Source organism: Buteo buteo, chromosome 10 (genome assembly GCF_964188355.1).
Source record: "Buteo buteo chromosome 10, bButBut1.hap1.1, whole genome shotgun sequence".
Lineage (NCBI taxonomy): Eukaryota > Metazoa > Chordata > Aves > Accipitriformes > Accipitridae > Buteo > Buteo buteo.
Genome location: NC_134180.1, coordinates 1,987,493 through 2,006,850, shown reverse-complemented (window position 1 = coordinate 2,006,850; position 19,358 = coordinate 1,987,493). Strand labels below are relative to the sequence as shown.

The 19,358-nt window shown below is 43.7% G+C and overlaps 1 protein-coding gene across 5 annotated transcripts in view; it reads left to right on the top strand.

Annotated features, from left to right (window-relative positions):
- The first annotated feature begins 3,470 nt into the window (after positions 1 to 3,470).
- CRTC1 (CREB regulated transcription coactivator 1) overlaps positions 3,471 to 19,358 on the top strand; it is a 53,284-nt gene continuing 37,396 nt past the window's right edge. For all 5 annotated transcript variants that reach the window (XM_075037889.1, XM_075037892.1, XM_075037891.1 and 2 more), the window contains exon 1: positions 3,471 to 3,618. In XM_075037889.1, the coding sequence (XP_074893990.1) occupies positions 3,493 to 3,618 (126 nt within the window). In that variant the 5' untranslated portion in view covers positions 3,471 to 3,492. The remainder of the gene's footprint in view (positions 3,619 to 19,358) is intronic.

Genomic DNA, 19,358 nt, shown 5'->3' with positions numbered 1-19,358 from the left:
ATTTATCGATCAAGGCACAATCTCATGCTGTCTGCTGTTGTGCAAGTTGTTCAACCTCACACCTTCCTCTGAAGCCTCTAAGGAAGAATACGGAAGTCGCTGGATCTCATCTGCCAGAACAATTCCAGAGGACCTGGAGGATAACAAACAAGTGATAAGTAAACACAACCTCCTCCCTGCAACCCGCTTGCTCTCTCTGCTGCATCTGCTCTAGGAAGCTGCAGGTTGCTCAGTAAGGAGTTGTTCGCAACAAAAGCAGATGTGAACACAACAGTCCGGTCCTCCAAAGACTCTTTGTTTGCTTCAGAGCAAAGCTCTGATTCTGTTACAAGAAACTTTTTCATAACACGTCTGGAAGGCTGGGGGAGCTAGAACTGCTGTCTCAGGGGATCCCATCGCAGCTTTCTAGTGAGATCAAGTTGTTCTCACATGGCCCCATATGTGCTCAAGGTGAAGACGGCAGGAGACATAAATAATCCTTATGGTATGAGCTCATCATTTTGTCAAATGCATGGCATATCTCCTTCGGTGGAGGAAGAAGGAAACCTGGCACCCGTCTAAAATGTCTCCTTGCCAATACCTTAATGCAGTCAAGATTTACATTGTCTGCTAGGTCATGCACTTAGCAGCCATTCAGATCCACCCACACCCCAAAACGTGGAGCTGTGAGTGGGTGAGAAATTCCAGAAGCAACTCGGCAAACACAAATGTTGTATTGAAGAGACGCTTGTTACGCAAACTGTTTTAAAGTTGGAGAATTTAAGAACAGAAGCAGGGTCCAGGTTGCACACTGGAATTCAATCTGATAAAGCTGCACAGGCAAAACAATAAGAAAAGGGAGTCTTCTTAAGGGAGGAAGTTGTAACCCCCCCACACCCCCTCTGCCTCCTTGGCCATCTGCATTCCTTCCCTGTGAACCACGAGCAGGAGCAGCCATCAGAGGGGAGCTTTCACTCTCTTCAATCTCCAGAGATCCAAGAAGGGAAAATTTTATCAAGTTTCATCTTAGGCACTTAATCTTTTGGTGCTATAGGAGAGGCAGAGTGGCAGCTGGGTCTCTAGATGTTTGATATTACCACCTATGGTATTAAATCCAGGATAACTCAACAAATTATTTATCATCGTCTCGCTTCTCAAGGAAAAACAATGTGGATAATAGGTATCTTAGTGTTAAATCTTTATGATTTATATGCTTTTAGCCTGACAGGCCAATTTTGCAGGTCACATGCTGTTCATGTACACAGCTAAAGGGTATTTAACTGAATATGTGTGCTGGTTGTTTATTCCCAGTGAAAAATGCAAGAAGTGGTTAGCTTAACATCTGTCAGGAATGACAGAGGAAGGGCTGATCCTGCCAGGACCTGGACGATCTTTTAAGTCCCAGCTCTGTTTTCTGCGATGGTATCTCATTCCATGTTATAAACTTTAAGTGCAAGCTGGCAACTAGAATTTAGGGTAGGACGTGACTTTGTGGCTAATACTAATCCTGACAGTTGCTGAACTGAGTTTCATCCATCCACCTCTAACAGCCTTGCAGCAGTGGGTAATTATAATCTCTTATTTTTACGTGGGCAGGAAATGCTTATAAATGACTGGTAAACTGAACCACAGCCACAAAGGTGATCAGTAGTGGAAGTGAGAGCAGAGTTTAATTTCTTTGTTCTGATAGTTCAACCGTGACAGGATTTGGTTACTGGAGTGGGCACTGTTCAGGGACAGAGCGATGCACCAAAAAGAGGAGAGTGTCCACTTTATCTCTGTTGCTTTGTAAAAAAGAAAGTGTAAAGGGCAACACGTGGGTGTGGGGAAACAGTACTATCAGGATTTATTACTGCCTAATGCGTGTGTCCTGCATATCACAGTGCTTTGCATCCATCTGATGTTAACACAGCTGGAATCAATGGCTTAGCAGCCTAAGCTTGTGTTTCGAAACGGCTGTACTCCCTAGAACTGCCCGCTCACATCCCAGCAGGGTCATCTCTGCCTGTCATCCCATCCCCGTGACAGATATGCTGCGTCCCACACACATCACCGGCTGTGTCGGCCAAGGTCCTGACTCCTCGGGGAGGGAGAACAAGTCTCTGGTGGTGTTGACGTAGAGTTGGGGTTCACTGGGAAGAAGTCTGCGTATGCAGAATGCCACAGGAGAGGGAGAAGGGTGGAGCTGGATGCGCTCGCTGGAGTTTGGCAGTGAGGGCGTGCTTGCGTGGGAAGACTGCACCGTTTTGTTCTGCGTAGTTTAGAACAGAGCTGCGGTAGCATCTTTTGCTTCGCTGTACAACACACCTAAATGGTCCAGAAAAATGGGAAACTTTCCGAATTCCTAAACCCTTCCCAGAAATAATGCCTTTACTTGAGATCTCGGTACTAGATTTCTGCTGTATAGGTATCGCCTGTCTTGTAGCTTCAAGTATCTTATCTTGCAGGAAGAGGCAGCAGTTGCAGAGTTAAGAACTGTTGCTTATCTTAAAAGACTTGCTAATGAATTGCTAGCTTTCCCTGCTGCACAAGCTGCTCCATCCAAGCACTGGCAGGTGGATGAATAGGAGCTGGCTATCTTTTTCGCTCCATGCCTCAACACGGCCCAGCCTGATCTGTGTGAGGTGCTGGGATAAGTGGTTTAGGAAGTTCTCCTGACTGCATTTTCTGAAAGGGAGAAAAACCCCTCTGACACAAGCCAAGTAACCTCTCAGTAACTTTAGACAGAAAAAAAAAAAAAGTAAAATTGCGATTTTAAATTCGCTGGTTAAAAAACACCTGGCGTTTTAGAGATTTGGGATTTACCTCCCACTTCAGGGTACGGAGTTTGCTATGTGAGTGCCCAGCGGGCACACACCAACTCGCACCCCCCCACACACCTTTTTTTTTTTTTCCACCTGGCATCACCCACGCAAGCCTGTCTCCGTGGCCAGGCCTGCTCGGTGTGCCGCGGAGGACACCGGTCACCTCACTAAGGACCGCGCCGAGTTTTCGGCGGGAAGCTCCCTCAGCCGTGACGCGCAGGGGCCTGCCCGAAGACGCTCGGCTCCGACCGGGTCAGTACGGTGGCGGGGATACCCGCAAGCTCCGAAGGAGGCTGCTGCGGTCCCAAGCGAACCGTCCTCCCCCCGAAAGAAAACAACATAAAGCACCGAGGGGGGAAACACCGGCCGCTCCGCCGCCGCCGCCGCCTCAGAGCGCCCGGCCGACAGCGCGCATGCGCGCCGCGCGTCTCCTCCCCACGCACGTCGACGGGGGGGAACCCCCCACCTCCGTCTACTGCGCAGGCGCGCCGCCGCCCGCCTCCTCCCGCGCGCGCCGCCGAGCGTGCCCCGCGCATGCGCCCCGCCGCCCCCTCGCCGCCCCCTCCCACCCCGCGCCGTCTCCGCGCAGGCGCCTTATCACCCCCCACCCGCCCGCTCGGCCCGCCCGGCGCATGCGCCTCGCTCTTCCACCCCCCCCTCCCCTCCCGCCCCCCCTCCGGCGCGGGGAGGGGGATGCGGACGGGGGAAGATGGCGGCCTCGAACAACCCGCGGAAATTCAGCGAGAAGATCGCTCTGCACAACCAGAAACAGGCGGAAGAGACGGCGGCCTTCGAAGAGGTCATGAAGGATCTGAGCCTAACCCGCGCCCACCGGGTGAGGAGACGACGACGCTGCTGCCGCCGCCGCCGCCCGCCCAACCGCCCGCCCGCGCGCGCGCGCGCGCCCCCGCCGCCGCCCGCCCGCGCGCCCACCCCCCCTCCCGCGCGCGCGCGCGCGCCCCCGGCGGAGGCGGGCGAGGGGGGGTGTGGGTGGGGGAGGGGTGGCGGCGGCGGCGGCGTCGCCCCCCGCGGCGCCCCTCGGCCCCGGGGGCAGCGGCGGCGCGCGGCGGGCGGGGTGGGCGGGTAGCGCCCCCTGGCGGGGGCGGGCGGCGCCCTCGGTGCGGGGCGGGGGGCCGCGCGCCGCCGCCGCCCCCCCCCCCGTACTCTCCCTCTCCACCCCCACTCACCCCCCCCTTTTTCCACACACACACACCACCACCCCCCCCCGCCGTTTTCCCGGTACCGCGGCGAGCCCCGGGCCGGAGCATCCTCCGGAGAGCGGCACCTGCCACCCCGGGGGCAGGGCCTGGCGCGGGGGGAGGCCCCGGGCCCCCCGTTTGGGAGGGGGGAGGCCCCGGGCCCCCCGTTTGGGAGGGGGGACACGACATGGACGACTCTGCCCCGGGGCAGCTCCCCCCCCCCCCTCAGGTCGCCGCGGGAGCGGGTCCGGCTGTGTGGGGGCTCCTTTGTGGTGGGCTGGCGCGGGGGGGGACCCCTCTCCCCTGGGATGAGTCTGAGGGGGGGGTCCCCGGTTCCTCACCACGGGACAGGCCTCGGGTCTGAGGCGGGGGACAGCCAGTTCCTCACCCCGGCACGGGTCCGGGTCTGAGGGGGGGGTCCCGGTTCCTTCACCAGGGTCGGAGGGGGGGGTCCCGGTTCCTCACCCCAGGACAGGCCCGGGTCTGAGGGGTTAGGGGTCCCGATTCCTTCACCAGGCTCTGAGGCGAGGGGTCCCAGTTCCTCATGCTGGGACAGGCCTGGGTCTGAGGGGGTGCGGGTCCCCCCGATTCCTTCACCAGGCTCTGTGAGGGGGGGGGGGGTCCCAGTTCCTCCCCCTGGGACAGGCCCAGATTGGGGGGGGTCCTCAGCCTTGCACCCGCCTGCCTAAGAAGCGCTTCCCTCAGGGCCCTGCGGAGCATCCCCCGGGCAGGGCAGGCTCCTGCCCCAAGCCGCTGGCAGGTAACACCCTGGTTCCCCCCCACACCCCCCCAGCTGCAGGGCCGTGGGGACACGGAGCACCCATGGGTGTGCAGTGACCCGGCCGGAGGTGCTGGACTTGGTGTCACTAATGTTGTTCCTGCTATACTCCAGTTGTCGTAGGTGCAAATTGCTGCACTTCCAAAAATCCTCCCTGGCTTCTGATATCTCTGCAAAGCCCATCAGCAGAAATTAACGGTGTAACGAATGTGCTTTCCGAATATCAGATGCCTTTTCTGGTTTAGATATAGGGATGTCAGAGCTTTTCTGTGTGGTTCTTGTCTCACCTGCTTGTGTCAACATTTTTGTTTTTCTCCTAACTGTTTAAAGAAAATTTAAGGTCTTGTTTGTGGCTGAACCTTTTCAGGAATGGGAACAAGAGAACATACAGTTGGATTTGCAGTGAAATGTTTCCTTTTATTCCTCTGTGTCAGGATAGGGTAAATACTTGTTTTGAATTGGTGCTGCTGCTGGTCAGATGGAGAAGAAAAGCATGCTGCTTCTGTCAGCTCCTGCTTGGGAAGGTGTGAGGCCGAAGCTTTGTTCTTGCTAAACTATTTGTTGATGTTTCATAGAGGATGCTGTTCGAGTTAATTGAGAGCAGAGTGAGGGCAATTTAGAGATGGTTGCAGTTGCTGGAGTCCTCTTGTTTCTCGCACCTCTGTCATGCCTGTGTAGCTCAGTATCCCGGGATTTTGCATTTTGGTTGTCAGTCCTTGGCTGCCACTCAAGAGTTGGGTATTCTTGAGAGTTCTTGAAGTCTGCAATTACAGGTTGTCCTTCAATTAACTCTTATGTTTAGCATTCACCTTCCGCAAGATAAGTGGGAATCCTAATTCCGTTTCTCCCCAGTCTGAGTGTTCCTAACCCAGGTTTTGCAGATGAAAACCCATCTTATTTTCACGAACCTGGTATTGAGAAAAGGACCCAAGATGAATAAGTTGTCTGAGGATTCTGGGTACTGAAGTGATGGAAACACTGACCAAATAGCTGAGTAAAATGTCTTCTTTGTAGACTTTTTCTTCTAAATTCCATGATTTCATCTGTGTTTAAAATGCAGTATAAAAGCAAAAAGGGGTTAAGCACAACTTTGCTGTTTGCTCTCATTTTCATTTGGCAACCAATACTTTGCTGTCAGTTTGAAAACGCGTTACTCAGTTTGTGGAAGCAGCCCAAAATTTCTGTTGCCTTTTCATTATTAGTAATTGTCTTTTTGCAATGTTTACCATCTTGTCTGTTTTATTGTTAGTTACTGGTCATAGCAGAGGCAGGGAACTACTGTTCCACCATTTCTTGTGCGTAGACATGCTGTTTCTGAGCTTACTTTCTGACTTGGTAATCTTCCACCTATTTGTGCTGTTCAGACCATCTGAGATTTTAAAGTTATGATACATCTTTCTTGCCCAGGACAAAACACAGCAAGATATTAACTCCTTTCTCTACTGCCCTCACCATTCAGTTGGGGAAAAAGAGAATTCCTTTGAAAAAATAAATCGCTTTGGTTTCAAAAGTGTTCCCCTATTCTCAGGAGCAACAAAGTCCTGTCTTTCAGCTGGCAAATTCAAGAATGCATTTTAGCTTTTCTGGGAGACGCAGACCTTGTGAAGAGTCATGGAGGTGGGTGGCCGATAGAAGCACTGGAGCTGCTTAATTGTCTTGTGAGTGGGACCTTCGTGTTTATAATCCAGAGATTTCTGCGAGTCCCATAGTAACAAAGTGGGTGAGAAGAGGGGGAGGGTTTTTTTTCCTGTGTGACATTGACTCCTGTATTTTGCTTGTGGTTCTGCTCCTTTCCTTTTTTTATGTGAAGCATGAAATTTTAGAACTGCACTGGTTTCTGTGTTTTAAGGACAGGTTGTTTACCAGGGCCTACTCTCAATTTCTATTGTAATACAGCCCAGTGGTGCTTGCTGCATTGCATGTATTTACTCATACAAGGCTGTCGCTGCCCTTTAAAATTGTAATTAACAAAACATTAACATGTAGGATAACACGGACAGTGCTGAACTCTTCAATGTATGGCTCTTCAAATGCTAGAGAACCTAAGATTATTTTTTTAAAGAAAATTTGGGCGTAGCTTGTGACCTGCATTTTAAAGGTGGTTCTTGTTCAGTTGGAGATGGTCTCAGGTTTCCAAGATTGTTTTTTTAATATACATTGTTAAAGTCACTTAGTTTTGAGGGATGTCAGCTGGAGCTGTGTTTGAGCTCCCTCTTATGGACCTTGTAGTTTTACCTAAAAAAAAAAAAAAAAAAGCAAGCCCCCCCCCCCCCCCCCCCCCCCCCAAACCCCTAACTCCAGGAACCTGCAAGCCAGTGCCATCTCCCAGCCCTACCTGCCTGGAGGGCTGTGCTGATGTTAATGTTACTGGAGTCAAAACAGGGAAGAAAACCCAGGTTAATGGTGATGTTTGGAAACATTCTGCAAAATTCCAGCACCACTTATACAGTCTTTTCCTGCACACAAAGCCCCCCATGCAGGCAACCTGCAAAAGGTGTCTTGGTGACCTGCTAGTAACAGCACTCCTCAAAAAGAGGATCTTTAGTAATAACCTGTATTCCTCCATGACACCAAACTTATTTTCTGTGTTCCCAAGTAAATAATTCAATGTTTTGTCAATCCGTATGATGGTGCCATGACAGGGTTTGCTTGCATATTTTCTAGGTGTTATCAAAAGTTTTGTGTGCCTGCGTTGCTTCTTCGAGTTCTTGAAAACTACGTGAAGTAAAAAGTTGGTGTTTATATTTTAAACCTGAATATTATTAATACAAAGATCCTGTTGTAGTTTGATTTTTTCAAGTGGAATATATTGTAATGGCGTAGCTACCCATAGATGGCCATTTGACTGAAGTGCAATTAAATAAAAATCAAGTGAAAACCCCATAGTTGGTATTCACGTGTGTGTAAAACACATACACAGGCACACACCTCCCTGTAACAAAATTTGTACTTGCGTATGAGACAGTCACTCATTTATGTGTTCTTACTGGCTGCGGAAGAGATCAAAATGTCTCTTTGTACATTCACAGATCATCGTTCGATGTAGATAGTACGCAAAAGAGTATTTAAAAGCTTAGTTAAATCAGGAATGCTAATCTGTGGTTTTAAAAATGAGAAACGCTAATGATGATGATGATACAGTGTCTCAATGTTTCCTAATGTCTTCAGCATGTTTTTATTAAATAATTTGATAAAAGAGAAATTCCTGACTATGTAATAGTATTTTTGAATGTCTGAAAGATATTAAAGAAATGCATCAAAATCAGGACTAAGCCCTCCAAGTGCAGAGATTAATGCTTTCAGCTGGAAGTAGTTTTGTTCAAGTTAATAGTATCGTCAGTTTCTTTCAGAACAGAAATGTTAATTTTTCAAGCTCTAGACAGTGTTTTTCTTCTTTGTTACTTTCCCAGATATGGGATTTGGACCCAGAATTTGCACATTTCCAGACCAAGAAATAGGTCGCTTAGGCTTCATCTGTGATCTTCCTCTGATTTCTCTGATGAGGCAGGACACAGAACCAAGTCAGTTGGTTTCCGTACCGCCAAATACGCTCCCCTTGTCGCAGCATCTGTACCACGGGCTGTGGGCATCATCGCTCTTTTGACAAACACAGGCTGGGCGAGTAACTGCATTGAATGTGCTGAAATAATGGTGCAGTGTCATTACTTCTTTGAAAGAATTATTGTAAATCAGAAAGTGAAAATGCAGAGGTGAGCTACCCACGGGGCACAAAGAATCTCTGTTCTTGTGCAACGCTTGGCTTTCCTTAACTCATCTGAGCTGTCCAAGGTAAACATGCGAGTCGGCTTCTGATATGCCATGCTGGAGAACTCATGTACTTCAGTTAGCAGTGTAATGTTTCTTCTGGTAAACCCAGTCAGGTTTTTGTTGTGTTTGTTTTTTTTTTTTTAAGGAGACAATGACTTTTTTAATTATTATTCCATCATTACCATGCCTTATAGCTGCTTGCTTGAGCTCTCGGACAAAGTATTTTTCTGTGCAGTGGCCAAGTCTGTCTGTTTTAACGAGGTAGCAAAGCTATGAAGGATCTGTAGGCACGTGAAACTGTGATTGTACAACTGCTGTATTTCAATGTATTAATTGTAATTCACAGGATGAACATGTGGAACTCGGCTCAGTGTGCTGCATTTCAGTTTTCTTTAGCTTCAGCGGTGGAGAGCATTTGCAGTAATTTGCATTTATAGAAGCTACTCATTTAGTAAGAGAATACGTTCTTGAGGTTATGTACAGTCAGCTCTTCCAACTCTTTGAGGGTGATTTGGGGTTTTCCCTCGAAGAGAATTACCAAGCTGCAAAGCCGGTTTTGCAGAGGTGACCTTTGCCTGTAGTTAAGATCCTGAAAAGTTTTAGGTCTGGATAGTGTTTTTCTTGGTCTTGTATTTACAAATTGAAGTTTGTAGTTTTGATGACTTTGAGTTATAGTTGCGAATATAGGAGCTACAAACGTCCTGTAGAAGTTACAGACGTGGCAAAAACATCAGTCAGCGGGAGGAGTTGATGGTGTGTTAATCTGAATTATGTGCTGGCATCAGTAGAAGGGCAGAGGTAAATGAGCATTCTCTGTGTAAGTAAAGCATTAAACCACAAATCAGTACAACAGGAATCATTCACTTAAAGTATTTTTCAAGAATATGTTGTAGTGAGAAATTATATTAGTAGCCATGTGGCCTAGATGCCAACTTTCTTCAGTACCTGTTAAATGAAACAGAAAAGAGCTGTTCTTCACACAGCGGAAAAAAAACCCCAAACAAAAGGAGGGGAGGAAACCCTTAAGCCCTGGGAAGCCCATAATGTGATTGTGTATAAGGATGTGGTGTTGAAAACCATTTTTAACTGTAGTTTGGTTTCTCAGTCAGATGACCTTTTATTTTAACTTTTTTATCGTGTAAATGGCGTTTGTGTTTTTCTAGCCATCTTGGATTACCTGTCCTGATTTGGAAACAATGTTTATTGTAATTTGCTGTTCATCAAACCGCTTACTTCTAGTATTAACCATTTTTTTTTTCAGTTTTATAATCAATTTATCGATGTCATTGATTTTAATTATGAAGCATTTACCGTACCTTATCAAGATCAAGACCCTGATTCTTTGCTGAGGCAGCAGCATTGTGCACTTTTAAGCTCCTGTAATCTTTCACTCCTGCGGCTGCCCAGTGCCGTGTTAGTGCGAGCTCTGGCATGGCCGTGCAGTGGGTTGCATCAGGGCTCAACCATATTAAATCAAACTGATGGGTTTGGGTTTTCTTTGAGGTGAGCTTTAGCCCCTGCAGTTTTCTGCTCTGACCAGACGTGTAAGTTGTTCTGGAAGAAATTATAAAGTATTTCTAGGCACTTTCATTGTAGTGGTAATAAGATACTAATTTGGCAAAAAGTAGGCATGTTCTCGAAAATGACCAATAGGGATTTAAACAAAATGTCTTAAATGCTAAATATTTGTCTTTGGTTTCTATAACCTGTCTCTAATTGCAAAGGAGCATTTTCTTGGGCTGCGTTATAGCGGTTTTGTCAATCTCCCCGACAGCATCGATCAGTCTCTAATGGTATGTTCCACGCTGGCATTAATGTTTCCGTACCTAATGTAGAATCTGAAACTCAAGTATACTTCAGGGCACTTTTCAGCAAATGTAATACTGTATCTTAAAAAAAAAAAAAAAAAAGAAAATAAGCTTTTCTTTTTTAAAATAACATTTCTGGTTGTGATGGCTGGAATTTTACCCCGGTGTTTTTGTAGATGTGCTGGAGTAGCTGTTGCTTTGTAGTCGAGGGTACATGGTAGCTGACAGGATTGGAGTAAGTGGGTGACAAGAAGCAAGCTGTCTAAATCTGGTAGATTTTTTGTGAACATAAGCTTGCAGCAGTGTACATTTTGTGACGGTGACCAGTTGTGACCTCAGTGCTGCTTCCCTTTTTGTCTTTTGGTTTAAACTACTTGCATTTCGATAAACAAATGCAGTCCCAAAGGCTTTGGTGTAAACTTGAGGTGGTAGCCAAACTTGTGAATCTTTACTAACTCATTAGCTAAGATCAGTGTATCTGATCGTGTGTAGGAGTTAATAGTTAAAATGTAGCTCTGATTTGTTTTAAATGATTTGCATAGCATGTTTAGTGCTGTGTAAGTGATACCCAGGAATCAGATTTCTGTCAAGATCTCCATTAGTACTTGTTGAGCCAAATGAGCATTGCAAAAGTGCGTATTTGTTAACCAAGGATGTTTTTGTATGATCTCATTGGTACTTTATAAATTATAAAGTCGTAACTGAGTGTTGATAATCTAGTCTTGTTTTGCAAATTATTTCTTGGGAACTGAAAATTCTTCCCCTTGTACCAGAACAATTCTTTGCAATAAAACAACGACAACGCATACCCACAAAAAATGGGTCTTAAATAATGAAGTAGAGGAGAATGAAATGATGTGTTCTGGCTTTAGGCTTTAATAATTCTACAGCACTTCACGATCCATGTCTAAAAGTCTGTATATTACAGGCAGTTTTTCTCAATGTGTATTTTACTTTCTTGCCTGCTTGGTCTATCACATTTCTTGACGACTGGGAAAATAGCCTCTGTGATATCCCTGCTGGGCTACTTGCTTGTGTTTTTTAGTATGGTTACTTATGACTACATAGTAGTAAGATGTGTTAATGGCAGACTGCAGTTCTGTTAGATGAATTTTCAACTCATTTTGATACCCAACTATTACTATTCATGTTAGGACTATTTTCCTTGGACGGCCAAAGTCTCAAAAGGGAGGGAATTTGAGTTGATTTTCCAAAATACATGTATTTTCAGGCAAATGGTGATAGTTCTCAACTCGGAGAGTGTATCAGGTATTTGTGACCTTTGTGTACATTGGTGCCTCTTTAGACCTGTTGTGGAAGCAGCGTCTTGTTGCAATGTGAAGCTGTGCAGAAGATTTTTCTAGCTCTGGAGTCCTTAAGTGGTGTTTTGAGATCCGTAAACTGGATTAAGGGGAAAAAAAACCAACCTCAGTGGCAAAAGGGAAGACAGTGATTGTTTAATACACTGACTTTTTACCTTTTTCTTTCCTTGCAAAGTCTAACGTAGATTGTATTCATGGCATCCATTCAGCAGCCACCAATTATTGGAGTGGTGTTACCGGGTTTCTCCTTGTTCTGTCTGTACAAGCAATGGACAAGGATTGTCCTCGTTGCAGTCTTCTAATCACAATTTCATGAGACCCTGTTCCCCCTCGCCACCTCTGTGGCATTTCTCCACTGGTGAGGGAAGAGCAAAAATAGTATCTTAAATATTACACAAGTTCCCACCAGCCTACTCAGATTCAAACGTCTTATTGACCTTCTCATTGTAATTAGATTTTTCTTTTGTGCAGTGAAATGATTACACTGTACAAGCCTTTTGCATTCGAAGAATTTTGACCCTAATGGCAGATATTTTTAATACCTAGAGAATTGTTTGATGCCTCATCTTAAGAGCTACAAACAGTTTCTTGGGCTGTAATAGGAGGGCTTAAGGTTGAGCTGCAGTGGGAGAAATTGTTGGAGGGAAGAACATGCTGCAAAAGCCATGGTGGTTTTGGGGACTGGTGAAGTGTTATCTTGGTATCACGGCCTGAAGGTGATCATGAAATGGCTTTCTCTGCATGTGAACCAATGTGAGCCTCGGCAGCAGCTAAATCGCACATTTATTCTGTACCAATAAGTTTTCTAACTGAACCAGCCCTGCTTGTGGCTACTAGCAGTGCAGAGTTAGGTGCTCTCCTGATAGCTAATAAACTCCAAAGAGTGCAAACATGCCCTGCTTGTCTCCTAATTTATGAAACTTGTAGGGTTACATAACTGCATTTTCATTCTTTAGCTAAAAATAAAAAATGGAACATAAAAGCTATTTTTATCTTGCTTAATGAGGGCATCTCTGCTTTTATTTCATCTTTTCTGAGACATTTCAATAGGAGGAATGGGGATGGTTTAGGAACTTTTTTTTTTAGACTGGGCACTCATTCTGCGTTGTTCTCTGAAGTGTCGTCCATCAACCAGCGAAAAGATATGTTGGCCTGCTCAGAATGAGAATTTGCTTTAAAAGTACATTGTTAGCTAATAATGATCATTAAAATAAATAGATTTTGAGAGCGTCGCACTAGATTTTACCTTCTTTGCCTTCTGGATATCAAATAATCAATGAGCTTCAAGTATGAGTCCTCTCTGATGTATTATATTGAATTATCAGCAACATACATGCCTGCCTTGTTTTTTTTTTTTTTTTGAAACCATTTCAGAAAAGAAGGGTGGCATTTGCAGAACTGACATGGGATCTGGTTTGTTTTTAAAAGCAGTGCAAATCAGGTTTGGTTCATATTGTAGCTTAGCTTGGCGCTCTGCCCGGTGATAGAGGAGAACTCTGAAGAATAGTCACTATTTTAAGTCTGTAGTTGTGCTGTATCCTGTTTTTACTTGCTACTCAGTTGTGACTGTTAAGTTTTAAACAGTAAACCTTTGTTCACCAGAAATAGCAAAGTGTTTTTAAACACAGAGTGACAGCCTGTGTACTAAAATTTATTATTATTACTTTATTTATTTATTCAAATTGTGCAAGGTGTGTTCTTACTGATTCTTCACTCTCAAACCCCAAAACATCAAGTAGTTCATATTAGTTCATTTTTTGGAGAAAGTTAAATGCGGCTAATATGTAAAGAAGTGCCAGTGTTCAAAGTTCTGCTGGTGTAAACCAGAAATAAATAATAAAAAACCAGTTGCAGCATTAAATGCTACTACCTTCTTCCCTCTCCCCTCCCTCTTTCTCCAGAAAAGTTAAACATTCTGGTGTGTTCTCTTTGGGTTCACAAGAAAAAGGATTTTTGATTTGGAGTGTAATGCGGATTCGGGGTGGTTTATAAATAGCAAGTGTACGTTAGGGGGTGAGATCTTTTCGCTTTCACATGAATTCTAGAAGACATCTGGGGGTAGAGTTCCGAGTATGTGTGTAATTTTTATAACCCCGTTTCCTCACAATTTTATAGCTGAGGCAATCTGGGGAGTTGGTTGCAGCTCCTGAAGGAGAATCTAATGGTGCCTTGGAATTTGTAGATGACTCATAACAGGACAAAACAATCCAGTTAAGTGATTTGAGGTCTTAAATAATCTCTTCAACAGGAAGGTGAAGAAAACATCATGAACTCATGAGTAATAATTGGCTCTCTTGGACTGCTAGAAGTGCAGTGATCGCTAGTTGGCTGGGATTCAGCTGATTCGTGTTTAAGCTTTGCTGATCAATATATATCTCAGCTCTTATGAATGAAATTTATTTGACTGGACTGTAATGCTTTTAGCAAAGCAGTATTACAGTTACCAGTTGGGAGAAGTTTATTTTAAGTTGGTTTATAGTAGTGACACTTTGCACCTCAGCTGTGTGGGCTAGGGCTGTGTCTAATCTTTTTGGGTTTGCTTTTTCTCCTGTTCTCTGCTCTTCACTACATGAATCAGCCAGGTGACCAAGATGGTTTTTTGATGAGGAATAACCTATGATAACGGCTGCATCTCGAAACGGAGAGAAAGCGATCTTTGCCTTTGCAGTTCTTTGCTTCATGGACGTGCTAGCTGCAAAAATTGAATGGTTTCAGATAGTCCCAAAAATAAACCGATAGGAATACTATCCTCAAATGACTAGCATTCTCATAGGCACTGGAGATAAGAACTTATTCCATCATCTTCTTTCTCCTTTTCAAAGCACAGCATCATTCAGGACTGTCTTAATTTTGTAGAGGCTTTTGTGCAGCTGCAAGGGACCCACACAGGTGTTTCAGTAGATGCACACCCTTTGAGACCTTGCAGTTTTACTGGTAAGCAACTGGAACTGCAGCATATATGTAATACTATCAGGTAACCTTTAAGCTTAATCATGTTTATAAAATCTTAAGTTAGCTATCTTGCTTTCCCCTTTCCTTTGACTAGCAGTTTTCACTACTCTAATGATGAAAACCCCTTCTTCTGATTCTCAGTTTGTTTTTCATGGCATCTGGAGGGAGGTCCTGTTTCATTTCAAGCTCTGGCCCTGTCAAATAGTGGGGGAGGATTCTGCTTCCCCTTCCCTCTGTGCAGAACCCGGTACTGAGTTCATGTGAGCTCGGATGCTCACAGGCTGTAGCAGAATCCCTTTGGTTCTGGTCCTTGAATATGTCACCTCCCGTTTTGTTGTCAATTTCTGAAGTCTTGAGAAAATGTGGGTATTTTAGTGCATTGGGAAAACCCTCAATCCTCCAGCAGTGTATTTGGTAGTGTACTATAGGTATTCACTGGTAAAAATCAAGTGCAGTGCTGGCCTTGTGTTTGCAGCTCTGCTATGAGTAAAGAGTTGGTTGTGAAATGTTTCAGTATGGCAGAAACAAAGCTGTTGCTCTTTTGTGGCTGCTAAATTCCAATATATTACGACAGATTCCTTCCCTAAAAAACCAAGAAAGCAGCAAAAATGAATTTTTTTTCTTTTCTTGAATTTTTGTTCCTAATGACTGCGTTTGGCTGGCCTGCAGAGTTTTTCTGTTTGTGTCCTGACTTGTCGATGTGATAATGGAACAAATACTTGAAAGTGACTTAAATGACAGTTATGGTGATGGAAGAGTAAACAATGATGTAGCAGTTCTAAAAGCATGGGTTCAAATCCAGTTCATACCATATGTCTGGATTTTTTCGCGGTAATTTTCACTTAGTTTGTAGTAGACATTTGGCTTCCTGTTTTGGCTTGGTAGTACTTTTCTCTGCAATATCTATTGCGCTAGGACGCTAATAGCATTAGAAGGCCAAATATGATTGGCAGAGGCAACAAGGGAAACTTTTGCTCGGCTTGTCCGCACTTGTCTGTTTCTAGCCAGTGTTAAAATCTTCACTTTTATGAAAATAAAAACATACTAAAAAAAACCAACAAACCAAACCATTGCAAAACATTTTGTTACAAAGCTGATGATGGAATATTTTAAATCCCCAGTGACCCAGACAGAGCAGCTGCTATCACTGCGGATTATACCTTTCCTCTAAACTTCAGACTTCATTTCCTTTACCAGTCTTCCTGGGAGGAACAGCTGTGCATTTGGATCCGCTGCTGCTGTTGGATCAGTACTTGAAACTGCAGGAAATAAGTTACTTTAGAAATCTGGCTTGATGGTGTTTCTTCCTGATTGTGACAGCCCAAATGAGAGAGAAATGCAAGGGATTCTCTTTTCTTTTTCTTTGATAAATTAATCTGTGTAGTCTGTCTCCATTAGCCAGGAAGAGTTGTGAAGAAGCTAGCTACTCTCTTTCTATTCCAGCATTACTCTGTGTGCCGTGTTCGCCTTTCGTTGTTGCCATGAATGGTTGATTATTCAGAAGCAAAAGAACAGTGTCACTTGCTTTGCAGCAGGCACAGTTAAACGTGTTCTGATTTTGAGAGGAACGCAGTTTTCAGAGTTCCCTTTTTATACCTACAGCATGCATTAGCTTTAACAGGCTGATAGCAGACTGCGTCCTTCTGTGTAATTCTAGATATTTTTTTATCTAGCTCTGTGGTCAAGCCTTTTTCTAGAGAATCAGTGTCTTTGATAAAAGAGCTTGAACTGTAGTTTCCTGATACTGCACCTTTTTCTTTATAATAGGCAGAGTAGCATTAGGTGCTCTGAAAGACAATTTAAAAGAAGTGGGTTTACATCATGTGGTTTATTTCCCTGTCTATCAGGACATTCTTTGGATTGAAGAGGAACATCTATCATATACACACTTCTGTGGGTGCATGCTCAGATGAAAGGGAAGGTATTGACGTTATTAGATTGCATCATCTAATTTTTAATTACTTGGAAAATGAAAGTAAAGGGCTAAAATTGCAAATAGACATCCATCTCTTCTTTAGCCACCTATTCAGCTATTAGATAATATGTGTAGGTGAATTTTAATCTGTAACATCTAAATAATTGAAGTCTCTAATTATTTGCAATAAATTGTCAAAAACCTGATAGAACTAGAAAAACACTCAGTATTAACTTCTCAGTTTCTCTCACACTGTAAAAGCATTATATAGATTAAAAAGTCAAGCATTCCAAAAGTCTTTCCAATCTTCATTCATCTCCTTCTGCGTGAGCAGTATGATAGTCTTTAATTAATTTATCATTTATTCCCCACTCCCCTAGTGAGACCGAGACCCCTGCCTCTTTCAGCACAAAAATAGATAATGGGAGGCTGTTAAATATCTTGATTTATCCACATTGTTCAGTGTATTGCTCTGGGCCTTAGAGTGCACCAGTCAAACTTTGGTTTGCTGATAGGATAATTAAACCCCCAGGGTAGTGCTCCGTGCCTTACACTGTTAAGGAGTCTGAGTAGTTCAAAAACAACTTAATCTTTACAATACTTTTGTGGTGTGATTATTCCCATTTTATAGAAGGATAACTAAGATGCAAGCAGTAAAATAGAAGAAATTGATGCTATGAATATCCATTTTGATATACTTGGTACTCAGGAGGAAGACCCAACAGCAGGTCTTCAGTTTTTAAAGTGCTTTATACACTCACAGCACAGGTCCAATTGATTCCAGAAGTAGTACTTTAGACCCCAATTGGTAATTTTGACAGACACCCGATATTTTGTGTTGAGTAACCTGAAAATTAGCAATTGCCTCTGAAAAACGCCTTAATTGTTCATGTAGTGTCTTGAGGAACTTCGGTAGCAGAGAGAGGACAGAAATGCTGGCTTGCTGTAACATGAGGCCCCATTCTCTCGTCATTTGTTTGACTCATTCTTTTCATACCTTCCAGCTTCTATGAGAGTGAAGGAGGTTTGCTGAGACATCAGCTTCAGTAGGCCGCCCTGAAACATAATGTGAGATTGGACCATACAGCTGAGTTAGTCTGAATGTTGAAGAAATCACCCTTTTGTTGGCTCCCGCTGTTCTCTCCTGTTTTCCTTCTACTATCAAAAATTCATCTGGTTGTGGGGTGAGCAAGTTAAGAGAAACCAAGCTAACCCACAAAGTCTTTTCTGCTAGTTCAACATCTTTAACCAGATTTCTTTCAGGTCGTAAGAGTTCTGGTGCAAGGAGAGGGGCAAGGTTATACAGCTTCCCTGGGAAAGAAGAAGCAGCCAGAGCACTGGGACTGTGTTCTCCATGGTGTGATCTCCTTGGTTGTATTATAAAACTACATTCTCTGTTGCTCATGAACCTTTTTTTCTGCTAATAACTTTCTGTGTCTTCTCATTATTGATATTAATTTTAGGTTCTTGACTTTAATGAGATTGTCCGGGTCTGTTGTTGTACAGAGGGACTGGCAGCTGAATACCTGCTATAATTAATGAAATTGTGGCTAACATTTAAATTTTCTTTTCCTTGGCTTACCAGCATTCTCCTTTATTGATTTGTGAATCTTTCCTCATTTAATTAAATAATTTCTAGACAGCTTTCATGGAGGGTGGTTTTAGTAAATGAGAAGTTATTTTGATGTATATTAATTTTAAAAATTGGTTGGGTAGCAAGTGTAGAGTTTTTAAAATTCCAATTCTAATATGAACTTCAGAATATTAACAGAAAAGGGTTAGTTTGAGGGGAGCCAAACTCTTTTGGTAGTCAGAGCAGTTAGTCAATTGTTGGATAGGTTTTGGTAACTTGGACACAAATGTCAAGAACTTCTGAAATTTAATAGTTAGATGGGTAATTAGGTGATTTTCAGCTAGCAGCTGTATTGCCACTAAATCTAAATGCAGTAACTGTGAATCATTAAATTGATGTTAACTTGTCTTTCTTTTTAAGACTGTATTTACTTTTCTTATCAACATGAGGATTGTGAATGGGAAGAAATCTCCCTTTGAAGAAAATACTTCCACTGGGATTCCACTGAGTAACTGACTTGTCTTGAGGGTTTGTTTGACTTAGTGTTTAATTTCATGTTGGAGAAAGAAGCCAGATTAGTAGTTTGGGAGACTCTTTGCCTTCTGGTTGCTCACAGGAGAGCAGAGTGTGCACACGTGGAAAGTTTCTCTCTTGGTGCCCTACCTGTGTAACTTGAAAAGTCCAGTTCTGACGATAAAAGGGCACTTGGTCTCTACTGTGTATCTTTGGCTCTTCTGCAGAGAGGCCAAAAATAGTAATATAAGTGCCTTTTCATTGAGGTAGACCTTTCTACCAAGAGTTGGACTGTGAGTTCATTCCTAGGGAGAGGTCAGAAAATAGCAGGATGCCAAGAATTATTGAGGATGCCAAATCAATCCCAGACAGTTTAAAAACTCCAGGCAACTGTATATTCTTTTCTGTGGCAGGTCCTGTCTCTGGTTGCTTTAGGAGAAAGCCTTCCTGAGAAATTTCAGATGTATCCAACTGGGAAACTTCGAACTGATTTGAACAACAGGATTTACCTATAATGTAGTCTCTAAAACTTCCAGATAATCCTTTAAACAGAATTTAATTTCCAATTAAGCTTTAATAATACATTTCTAATTTTAATCTCTACTCATTTTGCTGCTCATTAGCCTCAACATGCTAAAGAGAAAGCTTTCTAAAGTGAAAAGCTAAAATTTATAAGAAAGCTTGGTGTGGAAACTGCAAGCCAGCAAAAGAACAGTTATCATGAAATCTTACTTCCTGTATTCATCA